This window comes from Mobula birostris, chromosome 21, assembly GCF_030028105.1.
Source record: "Mobula birostris isolate sMobBir1 chromosome 21, sMobBir1.hap1, whole genome shotgun sequence".
Classification (NCBI taxonomy): domain Eukaryota; kingdom Metazoa; phylum Chordata; class Chondrichthyes; order Myliobatiformes; family Myliobatidae; genus Mobula; species Mobula birostris.
The window spans coordinates 62,578,989-62,602,644 of record NC_092390.1 but is presented as its reverse complement, the minus strand read 5'-3'; the positions used below and the strand labels follow the sequence as shown (position 1 = coordinate 62,602,644).

Here is a 23,656-nt window from a genome sequence, read left to right as displayed (position 1 = left end):
AAGAATTTACCTTTTTTTTCGCACATGAAGAATCTGGGATATTCTAGATTGTATCTTTAGATAGGCAGAGTCAAGTATTTGTGATTTTTAAAATTTGATTTAGGGTTGTAAAGGAACAGGATATTGCAGATGTCGGAAGGGAGTCAGTGTGTGAATACTAAACGCTGCAGAAAGCTGTAAACTCAGCCAGCTCCATCATGGGTACTCGCCTCCCCCATGTCCAGGATGCATTCAAAAGGCAATCTCTCAAAAAGGCAGCATTCATCATTAAGAATACCCATCACCTAAGACCAGCCCTTTCCTCAATGCTACCATCAATGAGGAGGTACAGGAGCCTGAAGACATACCACTTAGCATTTTAAGAACAGCTTCTTTCCCTCCACCACCGGATTTCTGAATGGACAATTAACCCATGTACACTACCTCACTGTCTTTTTTCTCTTTTTGCACTAATTAATATATATTTAATACGTAATTTATGTAGTTTTTATTAATAAATGATGAGAACATGAGATATTGAGATAGGCCTTAAAGTGAGATCATTGGTTGTGGGGAAACATCTCAATGCTTGGAATGTAGTTATCCCCTTTTATTCATGAGCCTGATGGCTAAGGGGTAGTGACTGTTCTTCAACCTGGTTGTGCGAATCCTGAGGCTCTTGTATTTTCAACCTGACGGCAGCATTGAGAAGAGAGCACAGCCTGGGTGGTAGGTTCCGTAATGACGGAGGTTGCTTTCCTGTGACAGCGCTTCATGTATATGTGTGCATGTGTATGTATGTGGAGTATCTGTGTCCAGGATGTGTGTGTATTTGGGCACCTGCGTGGATATAAATTCACATCCATGTATACATTAGTGCATAACAAGACAATGCATCTGTGCACCCTTAAAAATCTCGCAAGATATACATTCTTTATTTGTGATTCTCTTTTAATAACTTTTCTTTGGACAAATTTCTGACTTTGAGTGTCTCAGCTGTGACAGTAAAATTTGAAAGTATTTATTTCCTGTGACTATTATCTGAGCTAGTTCTGGAGTCTAAACGAGTTCTTTAATCAAATTAATAATAATTTCACAGTATTTTGTTTGGTTAATTAAAAACACACCCAATGAATAGCGAGTAATTTCATGGCTTGCTCCATCCTCTAAAAGGTAATTTCTATTGATTGCATTGAATGAAAATAATTGCTATTTGTGATCAAAAGGATAATGTTTAAATAGGTATTTGTTTTGGCCAATTAGTTAACATTCTTCTGAGAAACAAAAAGAACTAACTGACTGCTTGTATTGCAAGTAATTAGTTTTTCATTTCCTATTCATGAATGGCAGTCGAAACACGATAATCATTAAAATGCGACTGAAATTTGAAGAACATTATTTAACTAACACCTTTTGGGAAAATAGCTGAAATCATATGGAATTGTGAAACGATCAGAAATGATCAAAACACATGATTGAGAAAGACTAAGCCTTCCATACACCACTCTATTGTTTTGTGAGTTTTGTTTCATGGGGTTAATTGGAATCGCCTAAAATAATGATGTCAGGCTAAATTCAGTTAATCGGATTTTAGTTAGAGAACTTCTGATCTTGGGACGTGTTAAATATAGCCATATAACCATATAACAATTACAGCATGGAAACAGGCCATCTCGGCCTTTCTAGTCCATGCTGAACTCTTACTCTCACCTAGTCCCACCGACCTGCACTCGGCCCATAATCCTCCATTCCTTTCCTGTTCATATATCTATCCAATTTAACTTTAAATGACAACATCGAACCTGCCTCAACCACTTCTGCTGGAAGCTCGTTCCACACAGCTACCACTCTCTGAGTAAAGAAGCTCCCCCTCATGTTACCCTTAAACTTTTGCCCTTTAACTCTCAACTCATGTCCTCTCATTTGAATCTCCCCCAATCTCAATGGAAAAAGCCTATCCACGTCAACTCTATCAATCCCCCTCATAACTTTAAACACCTCTATCAAGTCCCCCCTCAACTTCTACACTCCAAAGAATAATCAGGCAACATATCAGTAAATCTTCTCTGTACTTTCTCAATTTTATTGACATCTTTCCTATAATTCGGTGACCAGAACTGTACACAATACTCCAAATTTGGCCTTAACAATGCCTTGTACAATTTCAACATTACATCCCAACTCCTATACTCAATGCTCTAATTAATAAAGGCCAGCATACCAAAAGCTTTCTTCACCACCCTATCCATATGAGATTCCACCTTCAGGGAACTGTGCACCATTATTCCTAGATCCCTCTGTTCTACTGCATTCTTCAATACCCTACCACTTACCATGTATGTCCTATTTTGATTAGTCCTACCAAAATGTAACACCTCACATTTATCAGCATTAAACTCCATCTGCCGTCTTTCAGCCCACTCTTCTAACTGGCCTAAATCTCTCTGAAAGCTTTGAAAACCTACTTCATTATCCACAACGCCACCTATTTTAGTATCATCTGCATACTTACTAATCCAATTTACCACCCCATCATCCAGATCATTAATATATATGACCAACAACATTGGACCCAGTACAGATCCCTGAGGCACACCGCTACACACTGTCCTCCAATCTGACACACAGTTATCCACCACTACTCTCCGGCATCTCCCATCCAGCCACTACTGAATCCATTTTACTACTTCGATATTAATGCCTAACGATTGAACCATCCTTACTAACCTTCCGTGTGGAACCTTGTCAAAGGTCTTACTGAAGTCCATATAGACAACATCCACCACTTTACCCTCGTCAACTTTCCTAGTAACCTCAGCAAAAAACTCAATAAGATTTGTCAAACATGACCTTCCATGCACAAATCCATGTTGACTGTTCCTAATCAGACTCTGTCTATCCAGATAATTATATATACCATCTCTAAGAATACTTTCCATCAATTTACCCAACACTGACGTCAAACTCACAGGCCGATAATTGCTAGGTTTACTCTTAGAACCCTTTTTAAACAATGGAACAACATGAGCAATATGCCAATCCTCTGGCACCATCCCCGTTTCTAATGACATTTGAAATATTTCTGTCAGAGCCCCTGCTATTTCCACAGTAACTTCCCTCAAGGTCCTAGAGAATATCCTGTCAGGACCTGGGGACTTATCCACTTTTATATTCCTTAAAAGCGCCAGTACTTCCTTTTTTTAAATCGTCATACTTTCCATAACTACCCTTCTTGTTTCCTTTACCTTACAGAATTCAATATCCTTCTCCTTAGTGAATACCGAAGAAAAGAAATTGTTCAAAATCTCCCCCCATCTCTTTTGGCTCCGCACATAGCAGTCCACTCTGATTCTCTAAGGGACCGATTTTATCCCTCACTATCCTTTTGCTATTAATATAACTGTAGAAACGCTTTGGATTTATTTTCACCTTACTTGCTAAAGCAGCCTCGTATCTTCTTTTAGCTTTTCTAATTCTTTCTTAAGATTCTTTTTACATTCTTTATATTCCTCGAGCACCTCATTAACTCCAATGTCACTATATCCCAGAACCTGAATGTTAAGCAGAAAAGGTAAAGTTCTATAGCCTAAGTTTGTTACTAGTTTTTATTGCTTCTTTTCTGATCCTTCCGAGAAGTTTCTAGCAATTTCTGTAATTCAGAAGACCAGCCAGGAATGAAGGGAAGAAGCTGCCCACAAGTGTATCTGCAGGGTAGCCGCGAGTGGGAATGGGTTGGAGATGGGGTGATGTGGGAGGTGGAGACAAAAACTCTATGTGGGTACAGGGATAGAATGGGTTCAGACTTCTGTTATTAGAAACTTGGCACAGCAGAACTTGGATCTTAAGGAGGCTAAAGACAACAATAGAGCCATGAGAAACAGCACAAAGATTTCCTGGATTCTTTGCTCTGATAATTCCAGAATTTCTTCCTGATCCTGGGTCAGACTCCAGATACTGTGGTACTGACTCTAAAGCTTTGCTATGTCAACAAAGACTCCAGCAAGCTTCTACAGATGTACAGTGGAGAGCATTCTGACTGGCTGCATCACAGCTTGCTATGGAGATCCTAATGCACAGAACTGAAAGAGGCCGCAAAGGGTTCTGATTCAGACTCAGATAGAGGTCAACAAAATGGACGTTCTTGGGTAATAGCAAAGGTGCTCCAAGACAAGACGGTAACAGGTCAAGTGCTGGTAGGGCAGATTTCTGGTATCATAGTCATAGTAGTCATAGTCATAGTCATACTTTATTGATCCCGGGGGAAATTGGTTTTCATTACAGTTGCACCATAAATAATAAATAGTAATAGAACCATAAATAGTTAAATAGTAATATGTAAATTATGCTAGTAAATTATGAAATAAGTCCAGGATCACCCTATTGGCTCAGAGTGTCTGATCCTCCAAGGGATGATGGCCACAGGCAGGAATGACTTCCTATGACGCTCTGTGCTGCATCTCGGTGGGATGAGTCTCTGGCTGAATGTACTCCTGTGCCCACCCAGTACATTGTGTAGTGGATGGGAGACATTGACCAAGATGGCATGCAACTTGGACAGCATCCTCTTTTGCCTTCAGTGGTATTCCTGTGATAAAAGTCTATAGCACAGGTAAGCCTGGGACAGATTTCAGTTCCGCATGTGTTCCTATGGTTCTGCGGTGGAGAAGTTGATGGTGAAGCTTTTATTCCTGTACAGCTGTCCATGAGGTGAATATAGTTTCTTCTTATGAACCTTAGCTTTTCTGCTTAACATTCAAGTTCTGGGATATAGTGACATTGTCACCCTGTAAGGCCTGCACAGGTAGGCACCTCCCAGTTTCCACCCAGCTAGCAGGAGTCACATTTCCAACACATCACCTGTAGCCTATTTAAACCCAGTTTTCGACCATAGTCCTTTGTTCACCCATTGAACCAGTCAGTCTCAAACTTGTTAGCTTCTTGTGTTAAGTATCGGCTCTCTCTTGTTTTCTGGCCTCTCGTAGTTTGTTACTTCGCAATTTATTATTGAAGTTAGTTATCACTCACTGTTAAATCATCTCTGCTGCTCTGTGTTTGGGTCAAGCCTACATTTCTTGACACAGCCAGCAAATCCTGAGATTGGAGTATAGTGATAATGACATATTGAGCTTGGTACCTAAGCCTTGGTAACTTGCAGAAGGGCATCCTTTAGATGGATTTCCACGATACACAGTTCACAGCTGGTGGAAGAAATGAAACTAGGTACCTATCAGCCAAACAATTCTGTGCAGCTTGTTACCAAGCTTTATGTTTTATACATGAGCTGCTCTTGCTCAGGGAAGTGGAAATTTATTTACTTATTTAGAGATACAGCTGGGAATAGGCCCCTTTGGCCCTTCAAGCTGAGCCATCCAGCAACCCAAGAATCCTGATTTAACCATAACCTGATCAGGGGACAATTTACAATGACCAATTAACCCAGCCGAGATGTCTTTGAACTGCGGGAGGAAACTGGAGCACCTGAGGAAAATGCACACATTTCATGGGGAGGACACCTCTCAGAGGATGCTGGGATTGAACTCTGAACTCTGACACCCAGAGCTGTAATAGCATTGCACCAACCTCTATGCTACAGTGGCACCCAATAAATAATTCTATCATACTCTTCGTTGTAGGTCTAGATATTCCTGCTGGGTGTGTGTGTGTGTGTATCTGTCACTTATCAGCAGAAGAGAGCTGAGTGGCTCTAGTAAAGCTTGCGAGTGTTGGGGTGATATCAACAATACTTTGTCCTGGGTCCTAGATCTTCCTATCCTGGCACCAGCCTGGGAATCTGTTGGGAAGTAAGTACTTGTATTTAACTTTGTAGTCCCTTTCACCTTCACTGCCTCTATCATACTACGTTCCCCCATCACGAGCTCTGTTCTAACCAACTTTTCCACAACCACCAGCCTGTCCATAAAGCATCTCCCCACCCTTTCCTGATTCCTTCGTATTGAAAGTGTTGGGTCCAGTTTTCCTTTTCTCCTGAGAAAATTCCACTGGTGCTGATTCTCCCTCTGACCCAATTCATCAATCCCTCCCTTGCTCCCAGCTTTCTATTTTCCCTCTCCCTCTCGTTGGCCATTAAACACCAAGTTTTTTCTCCTTTCTTCTTGAGCCCCATCACCCCTACTGGGGCACAAGCCACTGACAGCAGCTGGCTGGAGTCCTCTGTGCTGGGCTAGTCTTTCAAATCTCTCCAGGTGTAGCCCATCTGCTTGGTGTATCCTTCCTCGCTAAGAGCTTCTGCTCAGGTTTCTGTAGCTCTGGGTTTTTAGACCCATTTCCAGCCCTCCTCCTTTTTCACCCAGGCGTGGCAGATTTTCTTTTCCCACTTCACACAAAACATCAAATGCTGGTCTCCCACTCCTGATTCCCTCCATCCCACCACATGCCAAGCTTCGGTACCTGCCCCTCCCCCCCACTCCTGCACTGACGTAACCTGGCCTTCACAGCTTGGCCCCAGGAAAGAAAAAAATCCTCAACAGGCAAAATTTTCAGCAAAGAACCAGTGATCAAAATAGTCATCTAGTGTGATCTTCAGGAGAGTATTATGAAACACTGTTCTTTGTAAGGGGATGTTAGGATGGAAAGTGTGGGCAAATGGTCAGATTTTAGGAAAAGAAAAAGAGCTAGAGTGACAGAAAACCTTAGGGATGGAATACCTGAGCTTAGACTACTGAAAGTGGATGGGAGTTCCAACTCTGACAAGTGACTGCACTGCTATATGGTGGAATGATTAAAGCTGGCAATTAAGATCCTCCATTTTATAATACTTTTGGGTATTCAACAACAATTAGTCTATTGTTGTATTTGTGCCTGCATTTAGTTCGGAATTGATCTCATAAAATGTTATAAAGCAGACATTTCTTGTATTTGGATAGGATTCAAAAATTAGTCCTTGATTATAACACATTCGCAACATTTGCCGATGTACTGTACAATATATGGAATATATTGTATATATTGTACAGTACATCGGCAAATGAAATTTGGTCGGAGTATACCAATAAAGTACCATGCTGTTGATACTACATGACCAGTTCTGCATTGGCAAGCAGCCTTTATTTTATCTCTTTGACCAAATCAATTCAAATCAAAAATTTAATTCAAGTTTAGTTAGCAATCAACCATACATGAATATACCTAAGATGCAAAACATACACAGGACACTCAAAATAGCCAGAAAAGAAAGCAATCACACAAAATAAAAACACATATATAGTCCAAGACCCTGACAAGTCCTGCAAATTGATTGTACAGATTCCTGGCAGGGTGCAGCCACTGCAATCCTGCCTGTCATGTCACTGATCAAACACTGGAGGGCAGCACCAACTGGGGAGGCCAGACATCAGGCGACACTATTTCCAGCATCTCTCTCCTGGACTGCAGCAGGCAAACCTGCAGCTTGAGGCCGAGTCTTCGCTACAACTGAGATGAACAATTGAGATGAAACAGCTTTTTGGAAAGGATTCTTTCTAAAACAAAGTAATCTATCTTAATAATTTTAAAAACTATATTTATAAGAATAAACCATTCAATGCCTTTTGATTCTTTACGCTCCTAGTCAATGCTTTCCATACTATTCTATTATATTTATGCGTAGCTGCCCACTCTGGGATGGGGTACTATCTACGACAATAATTGTGAGGCTTCCCCGACTCAGCTCCTCTCTCTTCTGTAGGAGACGAATCCTACTCTGTGGTCCTTCCCCACTGAGCCCTTGTGGTGGCTGCACCAAGCTTCAGTGCATTCCTCAGCATGTACGCCTGCAGTCTGGGATGTGCCAGTCAGCAGCATTCCTCCAGGGTCATCTCAATGTGCTGGAAGACCAAAGGGCATCTTTCACTGAAAGGATTTTGTTCTGTCTCTGGTTTTCTCTCATCCTGTAACCCTCCAGAGGGCACTGGCTCCCACAAAGCCCCCTATTAAATACAGCAGTGTCACTGTATCGGACTATTTGGCTTAGAATAGCTTCACAGCTGAAGAGATGCCTAATTTAAACATGTCCACTTTGCAGCAAGCTCATTAGATTGCAATCATCCTATTTGTTTTGTAAACTCAGCTTCCACAATTATAATTCTCAAATTTAAATTGCTTTGAAATGAATTTTGTAATTAAACTAAATTGGCAAACTTTTCACAAGGGCTGGGTTGCATTCAGGATGATGAATACTGTATATAAACTGGTTTCTTTGTTATAAGTAGAAAAATCATATTTCTTTAGAATGGATGAAATTTATATGAACTGAATGATGAAGGTTGAAATGTTCAAAAATCCCATAAGAAAAAGTTCATTACTATTCATTCAGATCACTCGCAAAGGCCACTTTAAAGAGAATGGTGACAGGAAACACGCTATTATATTTCTCCAGCTTCAAAGACATCAGTGTGAAACTGAGATCCACACTCAGGAAGCATTTGTGTCTCTTAATCCTTTAGTCACAGTTTGCAGTACTGAAGCCTTTTACTTAGTTAACAACTCCAGTGAGCTTAAAGAATAGATTGTTGGTTACTTTTAGCATTTTACTTTCCTTATAATTAAATTCACATTCTAGAAGATGATGCCCAAAGGTATTTTCTTTTTTACAGTATATTGACAGAAATATCTTTGCTGTGGTCTGCCAATGGAAAGGATGCAACCCCTTCACCTCGAAAAACAAGTTGCATCCAAATGCTTGCACTTTGCAGCTACAGGCAGACAAATGATAGGCCTCCATTTTTATAGAGTTTCTGATTCGCCCATGGTTCAAAAAAATAGAACCCAAGAAGGGGAAAAAAACAAGAGAAGATTTTGTGAAAATGTTCTAGACCAGTGTTTCATTGTGTAATGAAACACAATGAAAGTACATAAAATGCCATAAAGATTTGTGTCCATTTAAAAAAATCAGTGCTCTTCAATACCTTGTTATTTGTATTTGAAAGTCAGATTTATTTATAGTCGCTGCTTTTACTTTTATTGTGGTGTGAGTGATTATCTCAATCTAGCCATGTAATACACATTTCTCCTGATTTAAATTGGTTGAGATTATTTACCTTGAGATCATTTTTGTAGCAACCTCATTTGTTAAAAGATAGTACTGTGATGTGACTATGACAACATGGTTGCCAGAGCAATTCAATTTCAATGCAGATATTTGAGTAATTGATATAAGAACCAAATCTGAGATACATCTCAAACATTGTATGCAGCTAAAATAAAAAGTTAATGTGATGGAAAAGCACAGCAGGTGTATCAATATCTATAACAAGAGATTATAGTGAAGCTTCATCCAATGATGTTTTACTGGCATTCACTCAAATATAATAAAAACAATTATTGTTCAAATATTTGTAAGTAAATGAGAATAAACTGTTTTGTGTTGTATATGAATAAATGTTTTCTGAACACTCTTCAATAATTTTAATGCTTATCTTCTTGACAGAAAATGCCTATTCATCACCAGCTAAAAGCATGGGAGATCCTGGCATCACTCCACTCAGCCCTTCAATGTCTCCGGTAAGATAATCTGTTTCTTCCCTACAAATTTCTCGCATTCCTTTTGATAAATTATTACTATTTGAGATATCTATCAGAGCAGAATTAATAACCAGTGAGATTGTAAGTAACATTGCCAATATCAGAGGATTTACTTCATGATATCTTAACCTGACATAATGATTTAGATTTTTTCCCCAAGTTTGCATTTGGTTGAAATCCTTTATTTAATCTTTATTCCCAGATTTAATCACTTGCTTTCCATGACTTCAGCAGTCTAAAGCACAAGCTTCAGAAATTCCCACCTCAATTTTGGTATCTCTGTCTCTCCTACTTTCAAACATACATTAAAATCTGATTTTTTTTGATAATTTGTGGGTGTTGGCGCGTGGCCAAGTGGTTAATATGTTCGTCTAGTGATTTGAAGGTCGCTAGTTCGAGCCTTGGCTGAGGCAGCGTGTGTGTCCTTGAGCAAGGCACTTAATCACACATTGCTCTGCGATGACACCGGTGCCAAGCTGTATGTTGCCCTTGGACAACATTGGTGTCGTGGAGAGGGGAGACTTGCAGCATGGGCAACTGCCGGTCTTCCACACAACCTTGCCCAGGCCTGCATCCTGGAAACCTTCCAAGGCGCAAATCCATGGTCTCATGAGACTAACGGATGCCTATATAATTGTAGGTTGAGTCAGTGGTGAGCAAAGCAAATGCAATGTTTGCATTCATTTTGAGAGGACAAGAACATGAAGCTTTATAAGGCACTGGAGTATTGTGATCAGTATTGGGCCCCTTATTTAAGAAAGGATGTGTTGATGTTGAAGAGGGTTCAGCCGAAGTTCAGGAGAATGGTTCCAGGAATGAAAGGTTCATCGTATGTAAAGCAATTGATGGCTCTGGACCTTTACTTACTGGAACTTAGAAGGATGATGGGGGATCTCATTAAAACCTATTGAATATTAAAAGGCTAGATAGAGTGGATGTGGAAAGGATGTTTCCTACAGTTGGGGAGTCTAGAACCAGAGGGCACAGCTTAAGAATAGAATGGAATTGAAGAGGAATTTCTTTAGCCAGAGGATAGTGAATCATTGGGTGTACTTAAGATGGAGTTTGATAGGTTCCTTATTAGTCAGGACATGAAAGGTTATGGGGAGCATGCAGGAGGTTAGGGTTGAGAGGGAACTGGATCAACCACGATGAAGTGACAGAGCAGATTTGATGGGCCAAATGGCCTAATTCTGCTCTTATGTCTTATGTCTTATGGACATTTTAGGGCTAAACACTTCATCAATACTGGAAAGGAAGGGGGAAGAAACTGGGATAGGAAGGTGGGGGAAGGGAACAAATACAAGGTGGCAGATGATAAGTGAAGCCAGGTAGGTGAGTGGGGAAGGGAGATGAAGTGAGAAGCTAGGAGGTAGTAGGTGGAAACGGTAAAGGGCTGAGGAAGAAGGAATCTGATGGGCGAAGATAGTGGATCATGGTAGAAAGAGAATGAGGAGGGGCACCAAAGGGAGGCGATAGAGTGTGAGGAAGAGGGGCAAGGGGAGAACCAGAATGGGGAATGGAAAAAGAGAAGAGGGGGAGGGGGAGAAATTCCTGGAAGTTAGAGTAATCGATGTTCATACCATCAGGTTGGAGGCAACCCATACAGAATATGAGGTGTTGCTTCTCATTGATGAGGTGGTCTCATGACAGTAGAGAAGGCCATGGATTTATAATTGTACAATATACCAATCTTTATAATATTGACAGATCTGCATAGTGAAAATGGTTATATGTTTGAACATAAACTGGTACAAACTCTTTACCCCATCATGTAACTAGTGTCTATGCGGTGTCCATGATTTTGATACAAATCAGTTTTACAAGGGTGTCTTAAACACGAAATACTCTGCAGATGCTGGGGTCAATGCAACACTCACAACATGCTGAAGGAACTCAGCAGGTCGGGCAGCATCAGTGGAAATGATGAGTCGACGTTTCGGGCCAGAACCCTTCATCAGGACTGAAGAGGGAAGGGGCAGAGGCCCTATAAAGAAGGTGGGGGGAGGGTGGGAAGGAGAAGGCTGGTAGGTTCCAGATGAAAAACCAGTAAAGAAAAAGGCAAAAGGGTGGGGGAGGGGAAGCAGGGAGGGGATAGGCAGGAAAGGTGAAGAAGGAATAGGGGAAAACACAATGGGTAGTAGAAGGAGGTGGAACCATGAGGGAGGTAGTTTATAGAGAGGCCTTTATAGGGCCTCTGCCCCTTACCTCTTCAGTCCTGATGAAGGGTTCTGGCTCGGAATGTTGACTGTTCGTTTCCACGGATGCTGCTCGACCTGCTGAGTTTCTCCAGCGTGTTGTGAGTGTTACAAGGGTGCCTTTCTCTGAGTCACCTTGGTAATGAGGGAAATTATGTCATCTGGAAGGCAACAAGAAAGACTGATGGAATTCTGTACTTCCACGAAATAAAACTTCCTGGGATGTTAAAAGCTGCCAAGTGTATTTCTTTCCACAACCCCCCCCCCCCCCCCCCCACAACCTCAAGACATATCAAAACACTTTCTTCTTCCTCTATTCCCCACTTCTTTATTTTACCTCTCCTCATTTGCCTGTCACCTCTTCCAGGGTTCCCCCCTCCTTCCCTTTCCCCTTTGGCATTTCTCCTCTCCTATCAGATTCCTTCTTCTCCAGCCAGTTATCTTTTCCATACACCTGGCTTCTCCTATCACCTTCTGGCATGTCCTCCTTCCCATTCCCCCATCTTTTTATTCTGGCATCTTCCCCCTTCGCCTTCAGTCCTGAAGAAGGGTCTCGGCCCGAAACGTCGCCTGTTTATTCATTTCAGTCTGGTAACAGGCCCTTCTGGCCCATCAAGCCTGCACAGCCCAATTACGGTCAAATAACCTACTTATTATTGTCATACGTACCAAGATACTGTGAAAAGCTTGTCTTGCATACTATTCATACAGATGAATTCAACAGTGTAACAGTGTAAGAAAAAAAACAATGAAAGACTGCAGAATAAAGTGTGCCACAGTTACAAAGAAAATGCAGTGCAGGTAGACAAGCTTCAAGATCTTAACAAGGGAGTTTGTAAGGTCAAGCGTCCATCTTATCACAGTGGAGACCGTTAAATAGTCTTATAACAGTGGGATAGGAGCTGACCTTGACAATGGTAGATTGTAGATTGGCTTATTACTCATGTGGTTCCATTGTTTAAAAAGGTTTCTAAGAGTAAACCTAGCAATTATCGGCCTGTGAGTTTGATGTCAATGGTGGTTAAATTGATGGAAAGTATTCTTAGAGATGGAATATATATGTTTGTAATTATCTAGCTAGACAGGGTCTGATTAGGAACTGTCAACATGGATTTGTGTGTGGAAGGTCATGTTTGACAAATCTTATTGAATTTTTTGAAAAGGTTACTAGGAAAGTTGACGAGGGTAAAGCGGTGGATGTTGTCTATATGGACTTCAGTAAGGCCTTTGACAAGGTTCCACACGGAAGGTTAGTTAGGAAGGTTCCGTCGTTAGTTATTAATATTGAAGTAGTAAAATGGATTCAGCAGTGGCTGGATGAGAGATGGCAGAGAGTAGTGGTGGATAGTTGAGTGTCAGATTGGAGGATGGTGTGTAGCGGTGTGCCTCAGGAATCTGTACTGGGCCGAATGTTGCTTGTCTATTATATTAATGATTCGGATGATGGGGTGGTAAATTGGATGAGTAAGTATGCAGATGATACTAAGGTAGGTGGAGTTGTGGATAATGAAGTAGGTTTTCAAAGCTTGCAGAGAGATTTAGGCCAGTTAGAAGAGTGGGCTGAAAGATGGCAGATGGAGTTTAATGCTGATAAATGTGAGGTGTTACATTTTGGTAGGACTAATCAAAATAGGACATACATGGTAAATGGTAGGGCATTGATGAATGCAGTAGAACAGAGGGATCTAGGAATAATGGTGCATAGTTCCCTGAAGGTAGAATCTCATGTGGATAGGATGGTGAAGAAAGTTTTTGGTATGCTGGCCTTTATAAATCAGAGCATTGAGTATAGGAGTTGGGATGTAATGTTGAATTTGTACAAGGCATTGGTAAGGCCAAATTTGGAGTATTGGATACAGTTTTGGTCTCCAAATTATAGGAAAGATGTCAACAAAATTGAGAGAGTATGGAGATAATTTACTAGAATGTTACCTGGGTTTCATCTCCTAAGTTACAGAGAAAGGTTGAACAAGTTGGGTCTTTATTCTTTGGAGCGTAGAAGGTTGAGGGGGGACTTGATAGAGGTATTTAAAATTATGAGGGGAATAGATAGAGTTGACATGGATAGGCTTTTTCCATTGAGAGTGGGGGAGATTCAAACAAGAGGACATGAGTTGAGAGTTAAAGGACAAAAGTTTAGCGGTAACATGAGGGGGAGCTTCTTTAGTCAGGGAGTGGTAGCTGTGTGGAACGAGCTTCCAGCAGAAGTGGTTGAGGCAGGTTCGATGTTGTCATTTAAAGTTAAATTGGATAGCTATATGGACACGAAAGGAATGGAGGGTTATGGGCTGAGTGCAGGTCGGTGGGACTAGGTAAGAGTAATAGTTCTGCACGGACTAGAAGGGCGGAGGTGGCCTGTTTCCGTGCTGTAATTGTTATATGGTTATATGGTGGCTTGTGTTCTCAGGTTTTTATACCATCCATATGATGGGAGGTACAAAGGAGAGAATGTCAAAGGAGGGTGGGGTCTTTGATTATGTTTTACTGAGAAAGTGAGAAGTGTAGGCAAAGTTCATAAAGTGGAGGCTGGTGTCCATGTTATTGCAGATGTGGACGGAGCAATTGCCACACCAAGCTACAAAGCATCCGGATAGGATACATTCAGTGTTGCAGCAATAAAGATTAGTAAGGGTCAATAGAAACATACCAAATTTCTTTAACCTCCTGCAGAAGCAGAGGCACTGGTGAGCTTTGTTGGCCATGGCATCTATGAAGTTGGTCCATGAGGGACTATTGGTGATGTTCACACCTTTCAATCTCTTGACCTCAGTACTATTGATGTAAACAGGAGCACGTGCTCTAGCCCCTTCCTGAAGTCGATAAAGAACTCTTTTTGTTTTGCTAACATTGAGAGAAAGGTTGTTGTCATGACACCATAAACCTAGACTCTCCATCTCCTTCCTATACTCTGACTCATGAGTTATGGTGCACTGCAGTGGTGTCATCTCCAAGTCTAAATACTGTAGTGAGAGCAGAATCTGGCCACTCGGACATGTTTGCATAGGGAGTCGGGTAGGAGTGGGGTTGAAGCAGCAGTTTTGTGGGGCACCCACTGTGTTGTTGACATGAGTGACCATGGTCCTTGGCAAATTTTTCCACAGAAGTAGTTTGCCATTGCCGCCTTCTGAGGTGCCCACCTGCATTTAAACACACAAAGAGTGAACCATTCTGAGAATCATTTCATGTATCAAGGACACTGGTCAGAACTCTCATTACATAACTGCAGAGGAGATTATATTATCATTTATGTTTGTTCCATTGCTTCACAGACATTCTGATCTGTCCTTAAAACTAGCTTTTGACACTTAACAATTCAAGAAAAGATAGATTTTAATGCCAGAATGTGTTTCATAATCCATAAAATGAAGTGTTACTATTTTGATAGTAATTATAATGAAGCAAATCATTTTAATATAATTCTATCAGCAAGCAATGATAACAAAGATGAAGATAGCATGGGTTAAAAATGATCTCAAAGATATTTCTTCTTACAGAAAGACTCAGAACAAGCTGTGTCCTTGCACCACTCGTATGTCGTGGTGGTGGCTATTGATTTTGGCACAACTTCCAGTGGATATGCTTACAGCTTCGCAAGGGACCCTGAGTGCATTCACATCATGAGGTAAGAGCTGCAATGCAGAGGTACCGCTGATGATCAGCCTGTTTCTCCTATGACATCGCCGTTAATTGTCAATAATAGAAGCCTTCCAGGAGTACCAGGGAATCCACTCATTTAAATGTTTAATGCGTGAAATGGTGTTCTTATTTTCTTGTTGAAAACAGAAACACTTCTCAGGTAATTAAAATAAATGCAGATGGGTGTCTGTTCGACACAGCAAAAGAAAATAATTTTGAAAGACATGTTTTCTGACACCTCCTAAAATCTAGGAAGTTTAAACTGCTGAGTGCAAATGATATTTTTACACCGAACACCCAGCTTTCCAGAATTTCTAAGTTCAAAGTACGAAGTACACACACATGACTGTATACGAGCCTGAGATTCATTTTCATGCAGGCATTGACAGTAAATATAAGAAGCACAATAGAATCAATGAATGACCACACCCGACGGGGCAGGCAGCAACCAATGTGCAAAAAAAAAACAAGCTGTGCAAATACAAAAAGAAAGAGGAAAAGCAATATAATAATGATAATAAATAAGCAATAAGTATTGAGAACATAAGATGAGGGATCCTTGAAAGTGAGTCCATTGGTTGTGGGAACAGTTCAGTGTTGGGGCAAGTGAAGTTAGTTGAAGTTATCCCCTCTGGTTCAAGAGCCTGACAATTGAGGGATAATAGCTGGAAGTGGATGGAAGAATAAATTGAGAAATAAACAAGGAAAACCGACGTGTAAAGGCCATCATCACATGAAGTTTTAATTCCCCCTTCACCTTTCTGAAATTATCGCCGAAATATATGAATTTTTCCACGTAACTTGAAACTGGAAGCCGTGGTGTTCGCTATCCCACTTTGGTTTTTATAACTGCTTTCCTTGCACACTGCAATCTCTGATACCAAATAAATATTAATGACAGAAAACTAGGAAAAAGATTTTGATGAGGTGTGCTATCAAAGTATCTGACTCAAAGGTACATTTAGTGTCAGAGAAATGTATACAATATACATTGTGAAATTCTTTTTCTTCACAACCATCCACGAAAACGGAAGAGTGCCCCAAAGAATGAATGACAGTTAAATGTTAGAACCCCAATGTCCCCCCAAGTTCCCCCCTCCCATGCACAAGCAGCAGCAAAGCAACAACTCCCCCCTCCTCCACCAGCAAAAAAAAACATTGGCGTCCTGCACTGAGCACTCAAGTGTGCAGTAAAGCATCAATAAAGACACAGACTTGCAGCATCCCAAAGACTACTCATTCAGCCAGTAATTCAACACACCACAGCCTCTCTTGCTCCCTAATACAGGAAAAAGAGGTGTCCCTGTTTCACAGTGAGAGGAGAGACATACCAAGCAACTCGCTGATTTACGATGTTAAAAGTCTGTTGTGTCTCTTTTTCCGAGCTCTGTGCCCAAAGAACTCTGCTCTCAGGGCACATAACTAGCTTGCTGCTTTCGATCTCCTGTGCACTCCCATGACACACCAGATTCCTGCGGAGGCACCAGCCTCAAGTCTACCCACCTCCAGAGCCACAAAACTCCGAAACCCCGAAGGCATGCTAGTCTTCTAGGCCACGTCATTGGTATATTGGACAGTGGCCAATCGTGAGACCCCGAGAGCGGGTCCCATTCCCGCAAAGAACCGGTCAGCATGCAACTCCAGGCCAGTGTCTTCAAAGGAACCCCAAAAAGGAAAAATAGAGATATTAAAGATAGAAATGGAGCTGTTTCCAAGGGTGCAAGCAAAGGAGTTGCCATTAGGCACCATTGTCTGCTAAGCTCCACCTCCAAATTGTGCGTGTGATAGAGTTTCAGCATAGCACTTGAAAGAGAAAAGATTAAAGATTAGCTTTATTTGTCACATCTACATCAAAACATTGAAACATACAAGGAGGTATGTCATTTGCATCAAATTAAATCAGAGGATTGTGCTGGAGTCAGCCAGCAAGTTGCCATGCTTCTGGTGCCAACATAGCTTGCCGACAACTTTAATGCCAACTGTACATCTTTGGAATGTGGGAGGAAGCTGGAGAATGTACAAACTCTTTACAAATAGCAGTGGGAATCGAACCCTAATCAATGACTGTTAGTGCTGTAAAGAGATTGTGCGAACCATTGCGCTAGTATGCCAGCTGCTTGGTACATGATCCGACTAACAGACCATTTTCCTCTTGATGTAATTGCCTTGCACTGGACAAGGTTAGTAGAACAGTGCTAACCTTGCACTGGACAAAGTTAGCAGATTTTCATAACCAAGGCACTTCACTGAACATGATGGGTGGAAGAATGGTGCAGGAGTTTCTGCTGCTGCTACACAGTTCCAGTGACAACAGTCCAGTCCCGATCTCCTGCAGACTGTTGAGTTTGCATGTTGTCCACAGGTGCTCTGGTTTCCTTACACATAGGAGGGGTAATTGGTTACTGTAAATTGTACATAATGTAAGAGAGAGGAGATTGAAAGGGGTAATTGATGGACATGTGGGAGGAAGAATTGGTTACAAAATAGAGTTGAGAAGGGACAGCGCATGAGGCTGAGGAGGAGGTCAAATGTGGGGACTATTACGAAAACAAAGTGGGCTTGTATGGAGCCCAGTGGTTGGAGGGAATTGGGTATGTTTGGAAAGATGGTCTAATGTTTGGGTGGAGATTAGGAGTAGGACCGGCACTGCAAGATAAATGGCAGAGTGAGTGGACTGGGAGGAGGAGGAAGTTGTAGACAGGGCTGGGAAATGGCTGGAATGCACTGGAGAGGGCAATGGCGAGGTTGGAGATGACAGAGAGCAGAGAGGGAAATAGAAAGAGGCTGATGGAGGGGTGTTTGGAGAAAAGGATGGAGAGTCCAGGGAATCAGAGGTGTGTCCATGGGATATTGTAGAATGAATCTTGGGGTTCACTGTGAGACATGATTGATGAGGTGGACAAAGTAGATAACTGATTGGGAAACAATGCAAGGAGCTCTGGAAGACAGCTGAAGGGATTGAATAGCACGGTGGGGGGGAGGTGGAAGGGGGTGGTTATGGTAACTGAGAATATTAAAAATAAATCAGGAATGTGCCTTAAAGAAGAAACGCCAGCTCACTGCCCAACTCTAGCAATGGTCCAGATACGGGTGGGTCCTTTAAAAGCTCAGGAAGTGGTTCTTTTCCAGTGGATTACTGCACTGTTTGTAAATCTTGTGTATGCAGTACAAATTTTCAATTCAAAACAAGAATATGATTTCATTATACATCCTGTACCAGATGGTGATGCAGCTGGTTAGGACACTCTCCTGTAAAGTCTGGTTAAATTAAGATCTTGGCCAAGCTATACTGGAGAGCCTATAGTAACAGAACTAGCTATTACAAAGTGACTCTTTGAATCTTGCAATTAGACCGATTGTGGTGAGTGAATGTTGGATTTGTACCAGCAAAGAGGCAAATCTGGCCTTCATTTGTATGCTCGGAATCTTCATGCCCTACTGTATTCACTTATTCACTGAATCCTGTAAGTACTCGATGCACTTGTTGAGAATTTAGGAAAAGATTGCACTGCAATAGGAAGTGTTTCATACTGTAGGTACTTAGTGGAGATTATTTCTGTCCTTGTTCCACTGCAGTTGTGACCTATTGAGAGGCTGATCTGTAAATTAAATGGAAAAAAACTAAACCAATTACTGAATGTTCTCCCCAAAACCCCTGTAAAACTTCTGGCTAACTCCAGAATCCCATATAGCAGGATCAGAACTGATCCTTCTGTCAGCCCGGCTGAAAGTGGATGAAATTCAAGGAATTGATGCTCAAAACATTAGGTTAAAAATGCCCCAAACCCTGTGCAATAAAACTAAAGATTTATTTCTCAATTATTATAAATAGCCTGCCCCAAATAAATTTTCTTTTCATTAAAAATTTTCCTTTCTTCATTCATAACATAAAAGTCAATTCTCTGTGGTACAGTTCCCCCAAGAGCAGTAGATTTCATATAATTATAGCAATCAGTTCCTCTCTGTACTTCTAAATGATAACATGTGTGAAGTAAAGCTTTGTTAATATGACAAACCAGATGAGACGACAAGTTTGATCATACAACTTTAGACCTAAATGTTGATTTGCTTATAGGTGTCCTGTTGTTTGGCACCCAGACTCTGATTAAACACCATTTCATTATATGAGAGCTCCTTGCAACTAATTATGCAGGCTGGTACTCTGCAGCAGGTTTCAAGTCTCAGTGACCCATTGGAAGGATTCTTTGTTTCTGGTCCATCATTGTGAAAAATCCACAGGAGCAAAGATGAATTGTCTTCAAAGTGGTACTTTCACAACACCCCCTCCACCACATTTTTCTCCAAAAATAGCCGGTACAATTCCGCATTAGGACGGAGAAGTAATGTAAGAATTTTTACTCCTCATGTATGTGAAGGATATACGAAATAAGGTCAATTCAATTCAACACCATTCTTCTTCCAACTAAAGAGAACCCTTAGTAGCAAGCAAGCACTCCTTTTCTCCAAGCAAAAATCAAAATACCGAAGGAACTCAAAGTCAGGTAGTATCCATAGAGCTATAAAGTTATAGAACACTACAGCGGAGAAACAGGCCCTTCAGCCCATCTAGTGTATGCCAGTCTGGTTTTCTGCCTCATCCATCTACTTGTACCTGGACTATAGACTTCCATACCTCTCTCATCCATGTACCTATCCTAATGTTTGGTGTGGAGTGTTGAGATCCTTCATGTGGACTGCTACCCTCTCTCCCTTCCACCTACTGATGGAAATTAGCGTTCATTCAAGTTTTTGTTTCAGGAGAATTGTGATGCAACAGTTGTGTGGGCAGTCTCTCCCATCTTAGTTGTTGTATGCACAGTTTCTCCTGTCTTAGCCACTGAAACTTGTAACTCCTGCAGAGCTGTCGTAGGTCTTTTGGTGACCTCCTCACTAGTCCTCTCTTTGCATAGTCACTCAGAGTTTTTAAGGATAGCCTGCTCTACAGCTGTGCTATATTCTTTCCACTTCTTGATGATTGAACTAACTGTACTCCAAAGGATATTCAGTGACTTGGAAATTTTCTCATATCCATCTCCTGATTTGTGTTTTTCAATAACCTTTTCATGGAGTTGCATGGAGTGTTCTTTTATCTTCATGGCATAATTTTTGCCAGGATACTGATTCACCCGATCCAGGTGTATTTTTATTACAATCAGTTGAAACTTCTTGACTGCACATGGGTGATCTCTATTTAACTAATTATGTGACTTCTATCACTAACTGGCTGCACCAGTGATGATTTGATGTGTCATATTAAAAGGGAGTGAATACTTATGCGATCAATTACTTTGTGTTTTATATTTGTAATTCATTTACATCACTTGGTAGAGATCTGTTTTCACATTGACACAAGCAGTGAGGCTGATCAACACCTCCACCCTCTAAATCCACCACTAATTTACTATTTCTGGTCAATCACCTTATGTATAGCCCAGTGTCACTTTATAGACATTCAATCAATCTATGTATTTCAGCTATCTTATGTATTTACAGTATATTTATTGTGTGTTTTATCTTTAGTGGGTTTTTTTGTACTGCATCGGATCTGGAGTAACAGTTATTTCATTCTCCTAAATGCTTGTGTACAGGAAATAACTTTGAACAATTTTGAATTTTCAGTTTTGAATTCTTACCAAGATACAGGTCTATGCTGCACACAGGCTTAACTAGTGATGCATCCAGCCTGATTATTGTTTCCAACCGGCCCACTGCTTAGCAAGGAAAGACTGGTACTCTCCTCTCTCTTATCCCAACTTATCTAGAGTAACCACCAATGCTTGCTCTATAACTGGTATTGACAGGGCCTTCCCTGGAAATGTATTGAGAGCAGTAAATACAGGACCAATATTCCTGACCTTTAAACTAACTGATGAAACAGTTGATGAACAATCGGGATACTTGTGAATATCTCTGGTATTGACTAAAAGCTGATTTATACTTGTGCATCAACTCGACGCCGTAGGTACGGCGTCGCCGTGAACCCTACGCAGTGCCTACGCGGATCCCTACACCGTAGCCTGACGCTCACCTCTCCCAAAATGTAACTACGCGTCGCAGCAACACAGACCGCAACAACTGTGATTGGTCAGCTTGGTAGCATCGCATTTCCTCCTACGCTGCAATAGCTTCCCATTGGGCGACTGAAGGGCAGGGAAGGAACTCTGGCTGCAATGCTTTCCATAAAGTTTTACAGACCTCCAAAATTATGGAGGACACATTTTGCTTTTACGAAAAAAGACGCTCGCTTTAAACTTGTTTACCCCAAGAAAGACTACCATGACTATGAAGCCTTGCGCAGGCAGGTGTGTGCACATGCATGACGTGCCCGAATTGCAGAGCGACTCAGACACACCAACGCACAAGTATAAATGCTCACAACGTGGGTAGGCCACTTGCGTAGGTTACTGTGTCCATTTGACGCAGAAGTATAAATCAGCCTTAATACTGAAAAATTTTCAAAAGCTTTAAAATATTAATTAGACTGCCAAAATATTTAAAGTTATTATAGATATTACAAAAATAGGGAAATACTAGAAAATAGGCGAAATAATTTAAAACATTCAAATCAACAATTAATTTGTCAATTGGATGGCACAGTAGCACCGTTTGTAGAGCTGATGCTTCACAGTGCCTGACACCTGGCTTCAGTTCTGACCATGTGGAGTTTGCACGTTCTCCTTGTGACTCATAGGTTTCCACCCACATCCCAACGATAATGATTTTAGTTGGACACCGTAAATAGTGTCTAGCATGTTGATGAGTAGTCATTCGGGAGGGAGTAGACAAGAATGTGGGATTAATATAAATGTATGGCTGATGCTCAATGTGCCCATCACCTCTGGTAGCATGTACCACACACTCACTACTTTCTGTGTAAAACAAACCTACCCCTGACAGCCCCTATACTTTCCTCTACTCACCTTTAGAATCACGCTCCCTTGTGTTAGCCACTTCCACCCTGGGAAAAAGTTTCTGGCTGCCCACGCAATCTCTGCCTCTTATCATCTGCTACATACAGTATTTATCAAGTCACCAATGAGGTTTTTATTTTATTTTCCAGTGAAGTGCTTGGAGATGTTCTACTATGTAGACATGCTTTGTAAATATCACTCCATGTTGTGATTGCCCTGCCCAAGTCAGGTGTCTCTGGATACCTGTTCAATCTGTGCAGTTTGCTAGCTTCTTTTAGGATGTTGCCAGGGTGTGAAAGGACGCTGAGTGTCCATGATCCCCCCCCCCCAACCACCAAACTAAATTTACCCTTTGTATTAAAGTGTTGAATCCACCACGGCATCTTTTCTGCCTGAAGTGGGAAAGCTCGTGTCTTAATATTTGCATAAAGAGATCTAAGTGTTTGAATGCGCAGAACATTCAACTTTACAAATTAACATTACAGAATTATATTTGTGCAATCAAGTAATGAAAACATGATATTCTTAAAAGTGCCCACGTAAATATTTATGGATGTTTAGATAAAAGGATCCTCAGTGTTCACGTAATTACAAAGGCATTTAATGTTTAAATAAATTAACCAAAAGTTGAGTTTTTTTTTATAAACAGTGTTTTATTGTACTCAGTAAATAATGCAGGCAAATACCACTAGTGTAAGTGTTTTGTACCCAACTAAGAGAAACATACACTCAGTGGCCACTTTATTAGGTACACCGTACATCTGCTTGTTAATGCAAATATCTAATCAGCCAATCGGGTGGCAGCAATTCAATGCATAAAAGCATGAAGACATGGTCAAGAGGTTCAGTTGTTTTTTAGACCAAACATTAGAATGGGGAAGAAGTGTGATGTAAGTGACTTTGACCGTGGTAATCTGAAACAAAGTTGGTACCAGATGGTGTGGTTTGAGTACCTCAGAGACTGCTGATCTCCTGGGATTTTCACACACACCAGTCTCTAGAGTGTACAGAGAATAATGCAAAAACCAAAAAAAATCCAGTGAGTGGCAGTACTGTGGGCAAATTCTCGTTGTTAATGAGAGAGATCAGAAGAGAACGGCCAGTGCGGTTCAAGTTATCAGAAAACCACACATCACAAGTGATATGCTGAAGAACATCTCCGAATGTACAACACGTCAAACCTTAAATTGGGTGAGCTACAGCAGTAGAGATCACACCGGGTTCTATTCCTGTACAGTTACCTAATAAAGTAGCCACTAAGCGTATATTTCGCTTGGTTGTAGGAATGAAGAATTGAAAGCCAGTCCAGTTCATTGATATGGTTCTCCAATGTGACCCATCAACAATGAATTACATGATAAAGATGGATCTTGTTATTTGTGTTTATTTCTTGCAGACAAAATGGTCAATGAA

The 23,656-nt window shown here is 41.1% G+C and overlaps 1 protein-coding gene across 2 annotated transcripts in view; it reads left to right on the top strand.

Annotated features, from left to right (window-relative positions):
• hspa12a (heat shock protein 12A) overlaps window positions 1–23,656 on the top strand; it is a 109,640-nt gene that overhangs the window by 40,545 nt on the left and 45,439 nt on the right. For both annotated transcript variants that reach the window (XM_072239614.1, XM_072239613.1), the window contains exons 2-3: window positions 9,404–9,477; window positions 15,191–15,318. In XM_072239614.1, the coding sequence (XP_072095715.1) occupies window positions 9,404–9,477; window positions 15,191–15,318 (202 nt within the window). The remainder of the gene's footprint in view (window positions 1–9,403; window positions 9,478–15,190; window positions 15,319–23,656) is intronic.